This window comes from Manduca sexta, chromosome 25 (genome assembly GCF_014839805.1).
Source record: "Manduca sexta isolate Smith_Timp_Sample1 chromosome 25, JHU_Msex_v1.0, whole genome shotgun sequence".
In the NCBI taxonomy this organism is placed as follows: Eukaryota; Metazoa; Arthropoda; class Insecta; order Lepidoptera; family Sphingidae; genus Manduca; species Manduca sexta.
The window spans coordinates 14,565,370-14,583,014 of NC_051139.1; the positions used below are offsets into that span (position 1 = coordinate 14,565,370).

A 17,645-nucleotide genomic window follows, 5' to 3' on the forward strand; every position below is an offset into this window, starting at 1 on the left:
CTAAGAAATAGGTGACAAAGATCTTTTCCTAAAAAATATGTGACCACAAATACATCAACGATTAATACATAATTTGGAGGTTGGAGCAAGGGAGACCGCTTCTAACTGGTTGATCTGGAAATCTGTAAGAAAGACCCATGCTCAGCAGAAGATTTTCAAAGATTGAAAAAAAAGATATTGGAGCTAAGTGCTAATGTTTGGTGTATATTATAGAGGATGCATAACCAAAAACGAATATCATTATTCACCCTTACTTCTGAATTCTAGGTATTCAATGTAGATTTCATGACAATGATAACTATTAAATTTTAGACAGAATTTCGTAGAACTAATATGATTAAGCATAACATATTTCGACATTTTACTCTGATAAACTTTAATCTTAGCAGGATATGACTGAAAAGAAGTATTAGTAATAACGGCAATCTTTGTTAATTTCGAATTAGATCACATTTGAAAAAATCTCGATAAATTCTTACTATCGAGCTTGGTTACATAGATTGCCTAATTTTCATTACATCGTAAATTATTGTTAATAATTTCTTCAAGAAATTTCCAAAGCAACCGATAGCTTATCACGTCTACTCGCAATCGGTAACGTTTGGATGTTTATTATCAATTTATCAAATCGTTAAAGATAAAAAATTGTCGTCAAATTATCAGTATTAAGTTTCATGAATTTTCTACGATGATTCTAAATGCTTTTAAAATATTAACACGTAAATGTTTTAGGATCGGGCTTGTTCTTTGTTTATCTGTGCTTACTTTACGTCTTGTGCAATTAGATACGTCAATGTGAGTATTACCAACGCAAAACTTTTTCCTTTTATACATATCTTTTCTACGATACGTAATATCGATAAGTATTTCCCCGTTATTGCCATTCTAAAATAAAATGATGCTTAATCGAATATGAAGGAAATGCTAAATCAGTAATTCAATTAGTCAATAACTTCAGTAATATTAATAAACACAACTTAATAAACTAAAAAGGCGGCAATAAATAACAGCAAACTTGGCTGTATGATTAGATACCTTTGTCTTCCCGCGCGAAGAAACGGTTATAGAATTATTTAAATTTGTTGTGTTAAACAGTGTTCATTTGTTTCTAGTATAATTACATTACATAATGGGGTTATCGTCCGTCAAAAATTAACATAGGAACCGCCGCCAATCCACCACACCGGATACAGTAAACAATACAGTAAATGCTATTAATATTGCAAGCACGACTATCCATAATTCACTGACCAGTTTGGTTTCGGTCTATATTGGATTATTTCATACTGCCGCAAAAAAGCAATTACTTATTTCAAACACACCGTCTTTGTATTGTGTTTGGACTTTTAAGTCTTCAACATTAAGTCGTACATTTTTAGGGTTTCCCTAACACTGCTTCGTATCGAGTGTTTAAGTAGAACTAAGTCTTTTAAACTTCTTTCTTCTAAATGTAGTCGGAACCTTGAAAATGTAACATTTTTAGAATGATATTCTTTCTAGCCTACGTGAGGTTTTTGGGCGATCCTAGCTTAATCGACTCAATAAAAGAAACATCTAAAATTGCTATAAAGAAGATTCGCTAAAACACGTAAATCAAAACAAATTTTCCTTTTTACATAAAACACTCCAAACGCGTCATACTCATCTGAAAATAAAAATGTTTTGTCTGAAATAAATTAAACCAATAGAAAACTGGAGCTGTAAGAATGCACTACGCCTGAACCACGTGTCGTGACGTCAGCGGCTGTCGGGAATAAAAACCCATGTAAGTGCTCTGCCAAGCCAGGCCCCGGCACTGACATTGGCCGACCGACCATGACAGAAATAGGGCAAGGCCGGATGCGAGATTCGGTTGTGTAACCGGGATAAGAACAACGACCGACATTGGACAAAAATTGTGCGCCAAATGATTCACTTTCATCGATAAGATTTCTGCATTTCAAGATAATGGGTTAGACTGAAATCAATTTAGTGGACAATGTAAATTACCAATGTGTGATATAAAAGTATGAACAAACACATGTATGTCTGACACGAGCTAAAAGGCGTTATAGGTTTTCGAAACTGTGGGACACTTACGATCTCAAATATAGTGATCTAAAATCGAAACAAAAATTACGGATCAATCATAATTGGGTTCGGGGAACGAAACTGCTCCTTTCATTCTTCCTTCCTCCTTCTCATCGTATTAACATCTTTCATAGTGGTGTTATGTTATCAGCTATCTCTAATTCATAAACTTACCCAATGATACCAGTTCGACGGTAAAATAAACTATTCAAAAAAATTATGAGCGTTACAGTCAAACTTAATTCCGCTTTACCCTATTTCCCAAGATTTCCTAGCTAAATTTTGTAACGATGAAAAACTTCTTTCGTTAATATCTTGTCTTTGTATTTGTGAACTATCATTGCAAAGAACTTACTAAATGCGACTATATTCACTGTAAATTGTGGTAAACTATTTCGGATTTTATATCAAAACTAGGGCCATGTGGTTAGCCGCAGAACACGATGCTGAGATATTAAGGCGCCTTAAGAGCGCTCGAGTGCCTCCACCTTCGTCTGGGTATGAGTATCTACTTTAGAAACGCGCTTTGCTTCAAAATTGCCTACATCATCATTATTCTGACATAAAATTCTTGAAGTAGTCTTAATGTTTACGGTGGGTTGATATGGCTATGACGAAAATATTAGGCATTTCTTATATGGTTTTAATTTTGCATTTGTCATTTAGTACTTCGATCTGAATTGAAATAGTTAAGGATAAATGGTCCTTCAGTCCAGATGGTACCTTTCTCCGTATGAAATGTCGAGTTTTCTGTTACTTTTGGAATGGTCAGTGTAATCTGATAAATCACCATCTACTTTCTCTAAACGATTTGGCACCAAAGATCTTCCTACTACTGCATTCACGGAGGAGTGTGAGATTTGACATAATGAAAGTTTAAATGAGTACAGAGAAACCTCAATAACTTTAAAACTAAAAAAACTGAATTGCAATCGAATTTCAACCACTGAAGAAACATTAGCTATTTATACTAATATTATAAAGCTGAAGAGTTTGATTATTTGAACGAGCTAATCTCAAGAACTACTTAACCGATTTTCTTGTTTTTTTTTTTAGCTAAAAGAAAGCTACATTGCTTCTGAGTGCTATAAACTACTTTTAACACGGAAAAACTTTTTCAGGCCGACGGAGCCACCGGCAAAAGCTAACTTTTAATAAGCTGAAAAGAAAATAGAGCACTAGACGGGCGTCGTCATTCAATATACCGTGAGCTGCTTATATCCGTTATGTCAAAAAGAAAATCAATCGTGCAAATGATATTTCGTAGAAAAACAGTTTCTTTGCTGTAATTATAAGCAGTATTTATGTATTGAATAATCTTATTGATGCTACAATAGGAAGGTCTTCTGAAAGGAAGACAGTTTAGTCTTATCGCATTGTCTATCCTTTCACCAAGCAGTGGTTTGAAAGCACTGTTGTGTTCTGATTAGGACACTAAGGCCTGTATAATTACTGGATAATAAGAGAATTTGATATCTAATGCCTCGTGGTTAAGAACATAATTTGTGTACTTCATTGTATGCCTATGCAACGATGAAAATTATACGAATGTTATTTTCCATATTTATCTCTAATGATATATTAATAAATCGGGGTTGTCGTCAGACAGGTAATCCGTAATAAAAGCCGAATCATTTATGATACTTGAAAATTGAGTTACACCGACTTCTTATTGATGTATGAGGGCAATTATACAAAAAAAAACCTGTAGATATAATATGGAATTTATTTGCGACTGGTGGTATCTGTTGGTGTGGTAAAAAACTCACCATAGTCCCTTCAATATGTCCCATTATAGGTTTTACCAGTATTTATCTAATGTTTCAGACCTGTACTTTTCTGGGGACCGTGAGGAGACGCAGGTATCGTAGGTAAATATTTAATTTAGACTACACTGCTCTTACCTCCACGTCTAGCGTAGTTCCTATGCTTAGAAAAAGGTTTGCTTTTACGAAGTTTAGTTGTTGATGATAGTTATCGTATATTAGTAGATACTTGTGTTTTATAATCAAAATTGCTAATCAAATCTTTTATTATCAAGAAAAGACAACGTAATAATTAATGAAGTATTGACGTCATTGGATCCACTGCAGTAAGATGTTTTGCAGATGATAAAATCCAATAATCATACGTCTATTTTAATTCACACTAATATTATATGCGAATCTTTTTGAAAATATCTTGATGTTAACACAGCAACCGTTGAACAGATTTAGATGGATTTTGACTTACGAATACAAGAAAGAAAATTCTCGAGTGGAGACCACGTACCTGCAAGTTGCACAGACGACTTGATAAAGGTCTCAGGAACACGTTGGATGCAGGCCGCTTTCCGGTCTGGAAATCTTTAGGGCAGGCCTATGTTCAGCAGTGGGCTTTATGTGGCTGATGATTATGATGATGAGGATATACGGATAGACCATGTCCTGAATTAATAAATAAGATTTTTCAAGAAGATAACGCCAGCGTCGTGCTAACAGCGCGGTGCTATTGTTACAGTGGTTTAGGAATATTTATAAGGGCTTTTCACGCGCGCGAAGCCGCGTACAACATTTAATAATCAATAAGAGACTTCTGATTTGATCTCAATAAGATTCAAGTTTTTCGGCGTAGGTTTCATGAACTATAAGGCAATTTGGATCTTATTACACCCACACAAAATCTAAATCCCTGTTTCAAAATCCCACAAACATCTGTCATCTGTATTGGAGAATGAACCTACAGTTTCTAGTTTCACTATCATCTTTTCATCCGCTGCGCCACGTAAAAATACATGAATCATTAAAGGAAATCAGAACAAACATACATAATTCAGAATAGGTATTATTTTAACAACGCATACATGTACAATTAATTATAATCTAGACTACTAGTGGCGACAGGTCCATATAAATCAATTCCTGCCTATTCCCTTTCTTCGGTATTATAACGGCTTGCAGACCGCTTTTATGAATATCAGTACATATGTGTAGTCTAACTCTTCGCCGCTTTAGACTACTTTAATAAAGCTTTAAAACTACATTTTTGATATGAAATGCTAATCCGATTTTAAAAATTCTTTCCACAATGTGCTGCTTCTTTTCCCTGAGTTAGAGGTTACTTTTTCCGAGGATGAACTTTAAAGCGAATGGTACCGCAATGGTGCGTTATCTTAACATTATTTTAACCTATTTACCACGTGATAAAGTTCTAAATCGGTTCCTCATACCAAAATGTTTGAGATGTGACAATCAAGATTTAGATATGAGTTTGACGTGTGAATAGGAGTGAGCTTGTAACTAAAAAATCTTACAAAATGTCAGATAGGATTATATTTATCTCAGTTACAAGCCACCTCGATTTGGTTTGTGTCATTTCTATTTTCTGACTACCCATGATTGATATTAACTAAAAAAAGTAGTTATTTTGCTTATATTTTACATTGCCAGGACTTTAACTCTTCTTATAGTAGCTTGATAATAAATAAATACAATAATTATTTATTATCAAGCTACTATAAGAAACAGTAAATTTTTTCTAATTTGCTAATCACGTTACGTTTAGGTGAAATTAAAAAACTTATTTATTGTTTTTAATTGTTCAATTGAATCTTCTTCTCTACGAACTAAATATCAAAGGGAGATAAATAATAATCTACTTTTCCATAAATACACATAGTATCTAATATCTATGGTCTGAGTAATTAGACCAAAAGGTTTATTGAACAAGCTTTTACTTATGTTTCTAATATAAGTATTTAAAAATCAGAAAAACAAACATCGACAATCTTTGCTTGCATTTCCACCAAAACAATTTACTTTAAAAACAAATAAATTGGGAGAACTATAATAACCATAAAATCGCAAGTATGTAAAGCAAACAGTTAACACATTGAATGTGGTGTCGCGAATTACATGTGTTTTAATTTCGCGCCAAATAATATAAAAATACCGTTACACAAGGCCGCACGTCGTGTCATTGCCAAGGTCTTCGAGAAACTTCTCACGGCCGACCGGATAGTTCTTTTACAAAACTAGTTGCATTTGCCTTTAGCTATTCATATTATTTTTTCTCGTGCGAACGCATTAAAAAAACAGATTTAATTATCAAAATAAAGATGCCTTCAAGTAAGCAGCAAATAAAATATTGGAACAAATTAGTACCCATAACACTTTTACTTAATGAGATAGCTATGTGAAGTTCTTCCATTTTCACTATAGTTTATGTAAATGTTTTTGTGGGATTTGCCAAATTTTCACAAAAATAAACGATACAAACAAAATGATCACGTAAAACCTCGGTATTCCTGCGGCTTCATTTTATCAACATTAGGTGAATCATAGCATAACTGTTGTAATAAATGAGTGTCATATTCATTAAATAGGTACCTAACTGAGACAACCCACAAACCATTTGTGAGTTTCCTCTCATTTTGATTTACTTACTTATTCAAAGTAGTTCATATTTTACCAGGACTTGTGTGCGAGAGTTCGTCTGGATCCGTGACTTTATCTTTTTTGTCGTTAAGCTGCTGCTACGTCCAGCTGTAAGCTGTAACTGTTGTGATCTGTTTGCAGGACGTTGCGACCAAACTAATTACTGAGCAGTGTGTTGCCGAATTACTCCTACAAAATTCTCCAAGTATGACATGAGGAGGCCATTTTGGAAAAAAAATAAAGAGAGACGTAAAAAATCCGTGGGCTTTCACTATAAAAAAAATACTGTTTCGCCTAAAAATATACTATATTGAGCTGTCAATCAAGTAAATTTCTTCCCCTCAAAGCAAGTACCCACAGAATTTTTTACTTCACTTTCACACATGGCGTTAAAAAAACAAAATAGGGGAGAAAACCTCCTATCCTGGGTACTCATAATGCTGAATATGGACATTCACAACTCATGACTCATGACACTTACCAAAGGCGAGTCATTCAAATGTTCAAAAAATTCCGTTATAAAATCTGAGTAACCAAATCTTAAGAAACTACTTAAACAAGTATGACAAATGCAACAAAGTTAGTCTAACACATTTAGATTCCCGGGCACGAAGGTAAATCCTGAAAAATGGACTTTATTAAAATTAAAGTCCTGTAAATTTTATAGTTTGTTTTATTCAGTAAGTATAGCATATATAATGCTGCCGAGCTAAGCTTAAAAGCGGTACTTATATCAAAAATAATCAAAACTTTGATTTTTATGTCTTCAGATAGCTTAACAAATACCCATCCAATAAACTTACCTAAATAACGGTATCTTTTTTAGAACTTGCCAAAAAACTTTAAAAGAGTTTCTTTATATCATTTTTACATACAAAACTATATTTACAAAACTTCAATTATCTCGAAATAAGGTTTCCCTGACATACCGCTTTTGCGCTTAGCACGACAGTATAGCAGTGATGAGACGAACTATCAATGTATATTCATGACGTTCATTCATCTTTATATTAATATGCGAAAAAAAAGTAACCCTTTTTAAAGATATGCGCATACGGACGTGTGTTTAATTTGGAAATATAAAATTCATATAGAGAAGTGCAGAGAAATAAAATTTATGCATACAATGGTATCGTGGTACAATACAAATGTCAATTCGACGGTCGAATTTCCAACACTGAACGACCAGTAGTATAAGGAAATAGTGTCGCAGTGACCCACTCATGGTGAACTTGTTAGTATATAAATGTTTCTCGAAAATAAAATGACACATTGTGTATAAGAGTTATATTTTCCCTTTAATTCTGTCACATGATACTTCCTTTGTTAAACATTGTTAGTATTAATATGTTTAAATTATATGTGTATTATGTAGTGAAGCGATACCCACTCGTGAGTGAATTCGAGGCGGGTCCTGGGTTCAAACTCAGCCTCCGAAGTACATTATGTAGGCTTACTGCCCAGCAGTGGGACAGTGTGCACTATTGTACCAATACCAAACATTGTAACAGTATTGAACTTCTACATACATAACATCACGCATTTATCCCCGAAGGGGTATGCAGAGACGCAACTAGGGCACCCACTTTTCGCCAAGTATGTTCCGTCCCATGATGTGATAGGGGGCGATCCTATCGCCATATCGGACACAAATGGGTTTTTCTGCTCAGTATCAGCCTGGAGTCTGGAATTGAACTTCTATTTCGTAAAAATTCTCGAAATCAAAATATATCTCCGAATGATTAAAAATCGCCATAATGCGGTAATTTGTCGCAGTTTTAACATATTAAAACACAATCTTTATTTAACACAGTGTAGGTTTTACCGTCATAATGTAGGTACTTAAAAGTACAATATACCTCCTACTTACTGATATTCCTGTCGAGCTTGTATTTTGGCAGAAGAATGCAGAGGAAGACCGCAGGCTTATAAATAGTTAACAGTAGGTTTATTAATTTTGAGCTTTTGATGATAACATAATAGCATGCCAAAAGCGAAGCAAATAATACAACTTACTCGCAATACTAGATAGCTAAATAACTTAAATAAGTTATTAGCCTACGGCTTAGAAAAATCTAATTACCATCCTAATTGGGCACTTTTATAAATTTCCAAGGTTCTGCCCACATTCAAACGAATACCCACTAATCACGTTTTTTCTCCCAAATTAGTATTTAATCTCATAACGATTAATCCGATTAAAGAAATTCGACAATCGATGTCGATTGACGAGTCGACCTCGAATCCCCGTGACCTTGTAACTAGCGTAATTCATATCGACTGGAACGTTTTTATGGTTTCCTGAATGCGGGTGAACGAACACTCGACACGCTACCCCGACGCTAATCTTGTGGGTCAAGGGTATTGTAGGTTACGTAAGACTACGTCATGTGAATTTGCATGTCACCGAAATTTATTGCTTTTTTTTTATGCAGTGATATGATATTGATATGTATTCTTACGAGCTTTTAGTTAACTTTTATTGATAGATTGTTGTAAGAAGTCTTTTCAATGTTAATTTTAAGCATCTATGCTATTTATTAAAATGCGTGTCTATAAGTACCTGTCACGGTGTAGGTACCAACTTATCAATTTTGGAACCCTTCATAATTATTTTATCTTTTATAATATGTATCTAAGCACAAAGAGTGAAATTATTGTAAGTATCAAACTTGATTTTGCGATCGAACGATATCGGTTTTTTGGATTTGATCCAGCCAATGAAAAAAAAAACCAGTAGTAACATTCTAATTTTAAAATAACTCATCTAATCTCTGATAACGAATAGTGCGTATCTTCAATACGTATGAATATCATAAATAAAATCGCTCGATTATAATTACTGTTCTTTTTTATTATCAACCTAAAATAAGCCTTACTTGCGCTTATTTAGGAAACATAATTAGTATCAATATATTCTCATATCTTAATGTCCGCAATATCATAAACGAAAAAAGGCAATAATTTTATAGAATGAGGATTCAACTACCCGCGATGGTTGACAAACAGATAAGGATTCTTGCATTTGGTTCGACTATATCAAGTGTAATGATGATGATAGCTGAAATCTCGACTCGAGCCTATACTGGCGCGCGATCTGCCGGCCAGCCTAGCATCACAGAAGGCCAAGGTTGACACTGACAGGGAAGGGGGGGGCGCGGGACGCCACCGCTGGCATAACGCTCCGCGCGCTCCCGCACCGACCATTCTGCACCTCGCAGTCGACTCTGACGGTTGTACAAGTGCCAGGTAAGCAGTGGCAACTTTAAAATCTTAATATACCGGCGTCTAGGGCGCGCAGGCTAACTCAGTGCTGTAACACCGCGGTACCTACAAACGTATCAGATGTGTGACAACTTTAAACCGCATCGAGATGTGTTTGATAACGTCGAGTGTGCTATTCCACCGATAAGATGATATCACAACGTAAGAAATCGGAACTGCATTCAAATATCGGCGGCGAAGGTAATCGGTGGCGCGAACAGGGGAAGTTTCCCTTCAAAAGTTTTAAAGCGGTTCCCGAAGGGCGGGAAGCGTGAGGCCGCGTGCGTGTTGCGTGTCGCGCATCGATCGGGCCACCCCTCGCCCTCGCCACTCCCGGCTCCGATACATTCATTTGGACAAAATATCATTCCATCATTGCATTTAGCATCATCCGTTCCTTTTATTTATTTGCTGTAGTTTTCGTGATTTAGTGCATGTTTTAGCGGGTAGTTTATAATAGTATATTGTGAAAATGGGTGGCTGTGCAACGAAAGAAAACAAGGAAAACAAACCGGCAGAGGAAGCCGACGGGTGCGTATTTGTCCGGCCGGCGATCATCACCGGCGACCGGTGCCAAATTTTATGTTTCTATTAGTTATCATTTACATATCTCACTTATTTGCAGCATTTGCGATTCAAGGTATATGTAATTTCTTTCCAAGTAATGTGTGTAGTTTCGACCCTGCCGGCATATTTTTTGTCCCATTGACGGGCATTGAACCCAAACGGGATATGAATTAATGACTCTCTGTGAGATCGACCGGCCCTTGTATAATTTGTAGCTTTAGAACATTTCATCCAATTCGTGTATTTGTCATTTCGCCGTCTATTTTTATTATTCCGGCCCTGGGGGTAGTCCCAGACAAATCTAATTTTAGCTTGATTCTAATGTGAATAATAGTGAAAGTGGTTTATTGAGAAAGTATTTTGTAATTTTTCGATTGTTAAATGAAAATTAAAATCGTAAATGTACGTTTTTACCTTGTTATAAATACGATAGAAATGGAATCGGCATTTGGTGATATTTTATTTTGCTAGCGAAATGCATTGCTAAAGTATATTCATTATTCATATCGGATATCCAGATCGGCAAAATTCGTGGAACGATAAGTTAATGCAGTAATCCGACGATGGTTTATTGCAGTATTACCTACTTGTCCAATAGAAATGAATGCAAAGTAACAAGAAACTTGCGATAACACGTACACCCGCCGGTCGCGAGTGGGGAGGGCTACGGCTGCGCGCCGCGAAGAAGCAACGGTGCGCAGTGAGCTGACACATCCGTTCGACTTGCGCGTGTCGGTCAAGGCGACCTCTAGCTAAATTACGTAATTCCACCAGAAAACTAAGTGAATTCCTGGGTGTGTTCGAAAAATATTCCCAAATCCGACAGTCCGCGAGTCGCTTTCTTCGACGTAGTAACACCCTTCTTCCATCACACCGTGACTTAAGTGTTATATCTCCGCTATGAATTATAAACTGAAAGTCACGATTCCAGTGGTGGTTTGCGGTGGCGCTGTACTTGCATATTACCTCATCAGGCGGTTCGTAGCTTTTGATAAAAACTAAATTGCATACATACCGATTTTATTCGTTTTACCTGTTACGCGAGACCTACCTACATTTTGTAATAAATTAAAATATAATTATCAAGCATAAAATATTTTTTGTTTGCTAGTATAGTGTAATTCAAGTTTTTTTTTTTATATTATTAAAACAAGGTTTTCGCTGGAATCTCTCGACTCAGGACGAGATGGGTACGTCACTATTTTTTGATTTATAAAAAAATAGGTAACCGACGTTTGATTGACCGCGCCTTTGACGGATTTAAAGTTTTTGGTTGAAAAATTATCAATAAATCATATAAAATGTGCACTCGAGCTACCTGCGCGGCCTTGAAAGCGTTAGAAACTTTACCTAGTTCAATTTTATGTGAGAAATAGTGTAAATTCTAAAAATATAATTTATATTGACAGAAAAGCCGCAGCTATGGTGGACGCCGCAACCCTTGAGAAATTGGAGGCTGGATTCAGCAAGCTCCAGGCCTCTGACTCCAAGTCGCTGCTGAAGAAGTACCTTACCAAGGAGGTATTCGATAGCCTAAAGAACAAGAAGACCTCTTTTGGCTCGACCCTGCTGGATTGTATCCAGTCTGGTAAGTTATTTTATATTTCGAATGTAGACGCCATCAATTTCATATCCTACCCGATTTTATGTCCATCAAGAATTCAATGTTGAGAAAGTAGATAATAATTATCAGATTATATTGCGATAATAACGATAATAATAAAGTAATATCTGTAAAATTGTTTGTTTCGAGTATTTTGTTACATAAGTACAGAAGGGCTGTTTGAAAATACCGCAATAGTATTTTTAAACGATAAATATTTTGCATTCACCAGTAGTTTCATTCTACTCAAAGCACATACCTACAATACAGTTGCATTATGCAATTGATGAAATTTGATCATGTAGGTTGTAGGTAACAATGCAAACATGCTAAACTAGCAATTTTGAGATTGATTATTGGATTCCAATAATTATGTGGATTGGATAAAATGTTAAGTATAATGGTTGATTTAAAAAATATATATTACCTGAAAATTTTAATTTAAACCTTTAAAACTTCATACCATTGTTTTTTTTTTATTATGTAAGCTGTCATACTATTTGCCCGTTAGCCCAGAATGTGTCAACTTAATCCCTTTAGTCAATGGACCTAGTAATTTCTTTTCTAAGGTGTGTTCAATAATGGCTCCTAGCTACAAATGATAAAATTTAGAGAGTGGCACTGTAATTCTGGGGAATGTGGATAAACTTGGGTTGAACTTGTTAAAAATAGAGTACAAGTTTTTTTTATTGTGTTATAGAATTTCCAGGGTCTTTAAATAAGTATAAAATGTCTACAATGGTGTTTATTATTTTACAGGTGTTGAGAACTTGGACTCTGGTGTCGGAATCTACGCCCCCTGACGCAGAGGCGTACTCAGTGTTCGCTGAACTGTTCGACCCCATCATCGAGGACTACCACAATGGCTTCAAGAAATCTGACAAGCACCCCGCCAAGAACTGGGGTGATGTCGAGACCCTCGGCAACCTGGACCCTGCCGGCGAGTTCGTTGTCTCCACCCGTGTGCGCTGCGGCCGCTCCATGGAGGGATACCCCTTCAACCCCTGCCTGACCGAGGCCCAGTACAAGGAGATGGAAGAGAAAGTCTCCTCCACCCTGTCTGGACTTGAGGGCGAGCTCAAGGGCACCTTCTACCCACTCACTGGTATGTCCAAGGAGACCCAGCAACAGCTCATCGATGACCACTTCCTGTTCAAGGAGGGTGACCGTTTCCTCCAGGCCGCCAATGCCTGCCGCTTCTGGCCCTCCGGTCGCGGTATCTACCACAACGAGAACAAGACTTTCCTGGTCTGGTGCAACGAGGAGGACCATCTCCGCATCATCTCCATGCAGATGGGTGGTGACCTGAAGCAGGTGTACAAGAGGCTGGTAACCGCCGTCAACGACATTGAGAAGAGGATCCCCTTCTCCCACCACGACCGTCTCGGTTTCCTGACCTTCTGCCCCACCAACTTGGGAACCACCGTGCGTGCGTCCGTGCACATCAAGCTGCCCAAGCTGGCCGCCGACAAGGCCAAGCTGGAGGAGATCGCCTCCAAGTACCACTTGCAGGTCCGCGGCACACGCGGCGAGCACACCGAGGCTGAGGGCGGTGTCTACGACATCTCCAACAAGAGGCGCATGGGCCTCACCGAGTACGACGCCGTTAAGGAGATGTACGACGGCATCGCTGAGCTGATCAAGATTGAGAAGTCCCTGTAAAGTGTATGACGATCTCGCGCTATCAGTATTTTTTGTATTATTTATCGTTTTCATAAGTAATGATTGGATGTGAACGGTCGAGCCGGGTGGCAGGCACTAGTCAGCGGCGCTCCGCTTACGGCGTCCGGCGCGGGCACGCGGGCCGCCCTATATAACTGTTTTTCGTAAAAGTATTTTCTATAAGGAAATGGAAAATAAAGACAGCTAGCATTAAGACCATACTGACTTGCATTTATTTACTACTTACCCTCGACTACAGTACACTATTCACAAAATAGTATTCAAAATATCTGAACATTTGCAAACCAGACATAATAATACCTATGTAGATTTCTAAAAGTAATATATATTTTTTTCTATTACTTATTCTTAAAGATTTTCATACATTTTTTTAATCTGGGTTTATTGGCAAATAAATTCAAGTTAGTTGGCAGTTGTAAAATGATTAATAATCATGGATATTTCTGCCTTTAAAATTTCGTCATATTAAATTTTAAAGGCCGAAATATCCATGATTATTAATTATTTTACATTTTTCTTCAACTGCGAGAACTAATCACTAACTAGACGTGAATTTAAATTCTTTACTTGCCAATACTTGTTTAGTTACCCAGATTAAAGCCGAAACAAAATGTATGAAAATGGACCTTGAGCTACCACCTTAATTCTTAAAGTAAATTAAAATTATGCAAATTGTTTTCTCACTTAGTAACAAATGAAAAATGATATAATATATAACTTAACAGATTATGACTATAACATCTTTCTTGATTATTCTATTTCCTAAATCTTCGATGTCTATCTGAATAAAATATTTAATATTAATGCATTGCGCAGGTCGATCGAAATAAAATAATGCTAACAGACTCAAGTCTATGGATCAATGACACTGGCTCTTTCCACTCACGGATGACGACAACGATTGAAATCCGAGACTTATGACTCACTTACAGGGTGCTAGTCCGCCGAGTAAGCTGTGGAGTGCAACTAATTGCACGGAACAACTTAATTAAGAGTTGCTCATGGGTAATCGTGCGTAAATAAAATCTAAATTACTATAATATTTGAAATAATGATTTTTATTACTCTCAATTCGCTTTTTCTACCCGTGATAAAATGCTTAACAAGAACTAGCAGTACGTAGTTATTTATTTACATTTATGACCTAACTGCTTCTCAAATTAACAATGACGGTAACTAAGCCCAGCAGCTTGTATTATGTAACCAAACTATTGCGCTTCCTACGTCACAATATCGGCAAATATTTATAACGATAGGAACTATTGATTTCTCATTAGGTATGGGTTTAAAAGGTTTGACTTCAGTACTTATAAAATATTTACTCAGTAAATGATAATTATGGCAATGAAGTAATCCAGAAAGCTTTGTATTCCAAAGATGTGATTGTAAAAGTTCTTAAGTATTAAAATATATATCATAAAGGCGTTTTTGACGGAGTGATAGTAATAATTAAAGGACAAATGGTTTTGCATTCGGTTATCTCTCATAAACATAGTAGGTACTGGGTTGTCCTTTTGATGATAATAATATACAGAGGCCGCCAGCTTATGAACTTAGATATTTCTTGGATTTTTTCAAATATATTTACTATTCTTATCTTTACTATGATTACATATTATATACATTTCTAATATTACTTATTTATTTGAATGGGATACACAGGTGTGCATCATTAAATTTTATAATTAATTTAAATATACGCGGTTAAAGTACTTCGTGCGCGGTTAAAGTAGTACTTTTGGGCTGCCCACGAAAAAAAAGAATATCATTATTACTTTCAGGTATTGTATGGAGTTTTTTATGTACTATCATGGGTTTCATGAAAATATTTTATAATATAAAAAGGTAATCTAGAAAATATTTTTACCAAAGATAATAAAAAATTTTATGCTGATCCCCGTAACCGGCCACGCTCACCATGAAAGTTTGGCTATAGTTTAATTTCTATATCGGCAATACTACGTAAAACGTCAAAGTAACAGTTATTACCTGTCAAATTGTAAATGTCAATAGGAGACTAGTTTGTGACCGGCTTTTTGGAATTTGTTTAACATTTTCAAAGCGATAATACACCATGGCTACTCCAAAAACCGAAAAGGATTTACATTTACCATTATCCAGAGTGAAAACTATTATGAAAAGTTCTCCAGATGTAGAAGCAGTCGGACCAGAACCTTTGTATTTAGTAACAAAAGTTACAGTACGTATTCTTATTTTCCCGCTATTTTATAGCTAGAAATACTTTTATTTGGGATTATATTAATAAAAAGCGAATTAAAACTCAGAGGCCCTGGATATTATCTATACTTTAAACACAGCCGTATAATAAGAGGGATAGCTCGCTGGCAGGTGGCAAGAATCACAATTATTAGACATTAAGTCAACACAACACAACTCGTAACTTCAATATAAGATGTCTAAATGTACCCTTAGACACCTAAATAAATTTCATATGTTTGGTTCCTTACCCGGTAGAAAGGTAATGTATTCCAATTACTATTTTCAGGAAATGTTTGTCATAGATTTAGCAAAACGAGCATACAAAAACTGCAAAGGCAATAACTTAGAATACAAACACATAGCTGAGGTAGTGCAGGAAGACGATACATTAGATTTCCTCAGAGAGATAATGCCTCGAAAGATTACGGTCAGGCAATTCAAAGAAATCATGGCCAAGAAAGCAGCTAAGGGTGATAGGTCGGACGAATCAACAGAAGAGTCCAGCGAAGAGGAGAGTTCAGAAGAAAGTTCCAGTGGTAATGAGGAATCATAGAAGAAAGCTTGGTTTAAGTTGAATTACGTTAGGAATTTGTTTTTGGTATGATGCGTTGCTTGTGAGTTACGATGGAATTATGCCTGTATGGAAAAATTAGCACCGACATCCAGAATGTACAAATACAGTCTGACTCTACTCTGTCTTTTCAGTTGTATGTTTAAATTAGACAGCAGTAATGCTTGAGATATAAACAACCACATGAGCCGCTGAACAAATTCGAAACTTCAAATCTAATTTATGCATGTTAGATAAATAAATATCTTCTCAAATCTCTTCAGGCTGTCTGGAAGAGATCGCTTTTTAGCGATAAGACCGCCTATTTGTGCACTTTTTTTATATGATGAAATAATTGTGTTCATTTTTCTGTGTTTGGTGTATACTATAAAGTATTTCATTCATTCCTTCAATCTCCACATTACATTAATAAGATTACTCTTGGAAATGTAGGATGCCAGTTATTCAGCATTTTTGTTACCTTTTTTTTAAATTTATAATTCAGTAATTCCATTATCAAACATCTATAACACTGTGTTGTTATGTCAGTATTTCAGTCATAATGTGTGATATGTAGGAGCAAACAAGTTTAATCATTTTTATGTTGATAGTAATTTTTGTATTTGTATTTGAACTGTGTTTCTATGAATGTTAGTTCATTTTGTTTGAAGTATGATATGTGACATTAAATAATAAATATTATTATTATTTTTTTAATAGCTCAACAAAATTATCTATCCAGAAAATTGATATTTTTGTTTAAAATTATAGTATCGCCATCTATTAGAAGTTCATGATATTATTGAATTACCAGCGACATCTATTACCGTTTTGGAACATTAAAAGACAACAAAGTTACAACATACTCCAATAGATGGCGTTACAATAAATCTGAACAGCCACCCACCAAAACTGAAATCTGACCTCAAGCTGTTGAAAATTGAAATATACTATATCAAATATACCTTGTAATTTGACCACCTGCTTTTCTAAAAATGGAACAAAACTACGAGTAGGTATTGTAATCACGATAATATACAACCGAAATACCATTGTCACGAAGTGAGTTTGCACGACATTTACATCTGTCTACCTCCTGCAAAACCGGACGTGACGCTGTGACTGTATATCGCTCTCCCTATTCCAAAATTGTCAATTTGTGGGAATCGCCAAAGAAACGAACTTGTGTTTGCGACCTTTTTTTAAGTTGCTATAAAATTGAACTTATTCAAGATAGGTCAAAAATGAAACCTTTAGCATGAAAAAAAAGGAA

At 35.8% G+C, this 17,645-nt stretch overlaps 2 protein-coding genes and 1 long non-coding RNA gene across 3 annotated transcripts; all 3 read left to right on the plus strand.

Moving 5' to 3' along the window:
• Window positions 1–659: 659 nt before the first annotated feature.
• Window positions 660–7,149, plus strand: LOC115448393. Its single transcript, XR_005112990.1, has 3 exons — window positions 660–795; window positions 3,898–3,941; window positions 6,627–7,149. It is a non-coding gene; the product is annotated as an uncharacterized LOC115448393 (long non-coding RNA).
• A 2,428-nt stretch (window positions 7,150–9,577) lies between these two features.
• On the plus strand, window positions 9,578–13,802 carry LOC115448377 (arginine kinase). Its single transcript, XM_030175804.2, is given in 4 exon segments — window positions 9,578–9,734; window positions 11,726–11,904; window positions 12,679–12,716; window positions 12,718–13,802. Coding segments are annotated over 3 exon segments (1,068 nt in total). The 5' UTR covers window positions 9,578–9,734; window positions 11,726–11,738; the 3' UTR covers window positions 13,582–13,802.
• A 1,752-nt stretch (window positions 13,803–15,554) lies between these two features.
• LOC115448951 (chromatin accessibility complex 16kD protein) lies at window positions 15,555–17,089 on the plus strand. Its single transcript, XM_030176594.2, has 2 exons — window positions 15,555–15,802; window positions 16,109–17,089. Exons 1-2 carry the CDS (start codon window positions 15,677–15,679, stop codon window positions 16,373–16,375), a joined length of 393 nt encoding a protein of 130 aa, XP_030032454.2. The 5' UTR covers window positions 15,555–15,676; the 3' UTR covers window positions 16,376–17,089.
• Window positions 17,090–17,645: the final 556 nt, after the last annotated feature.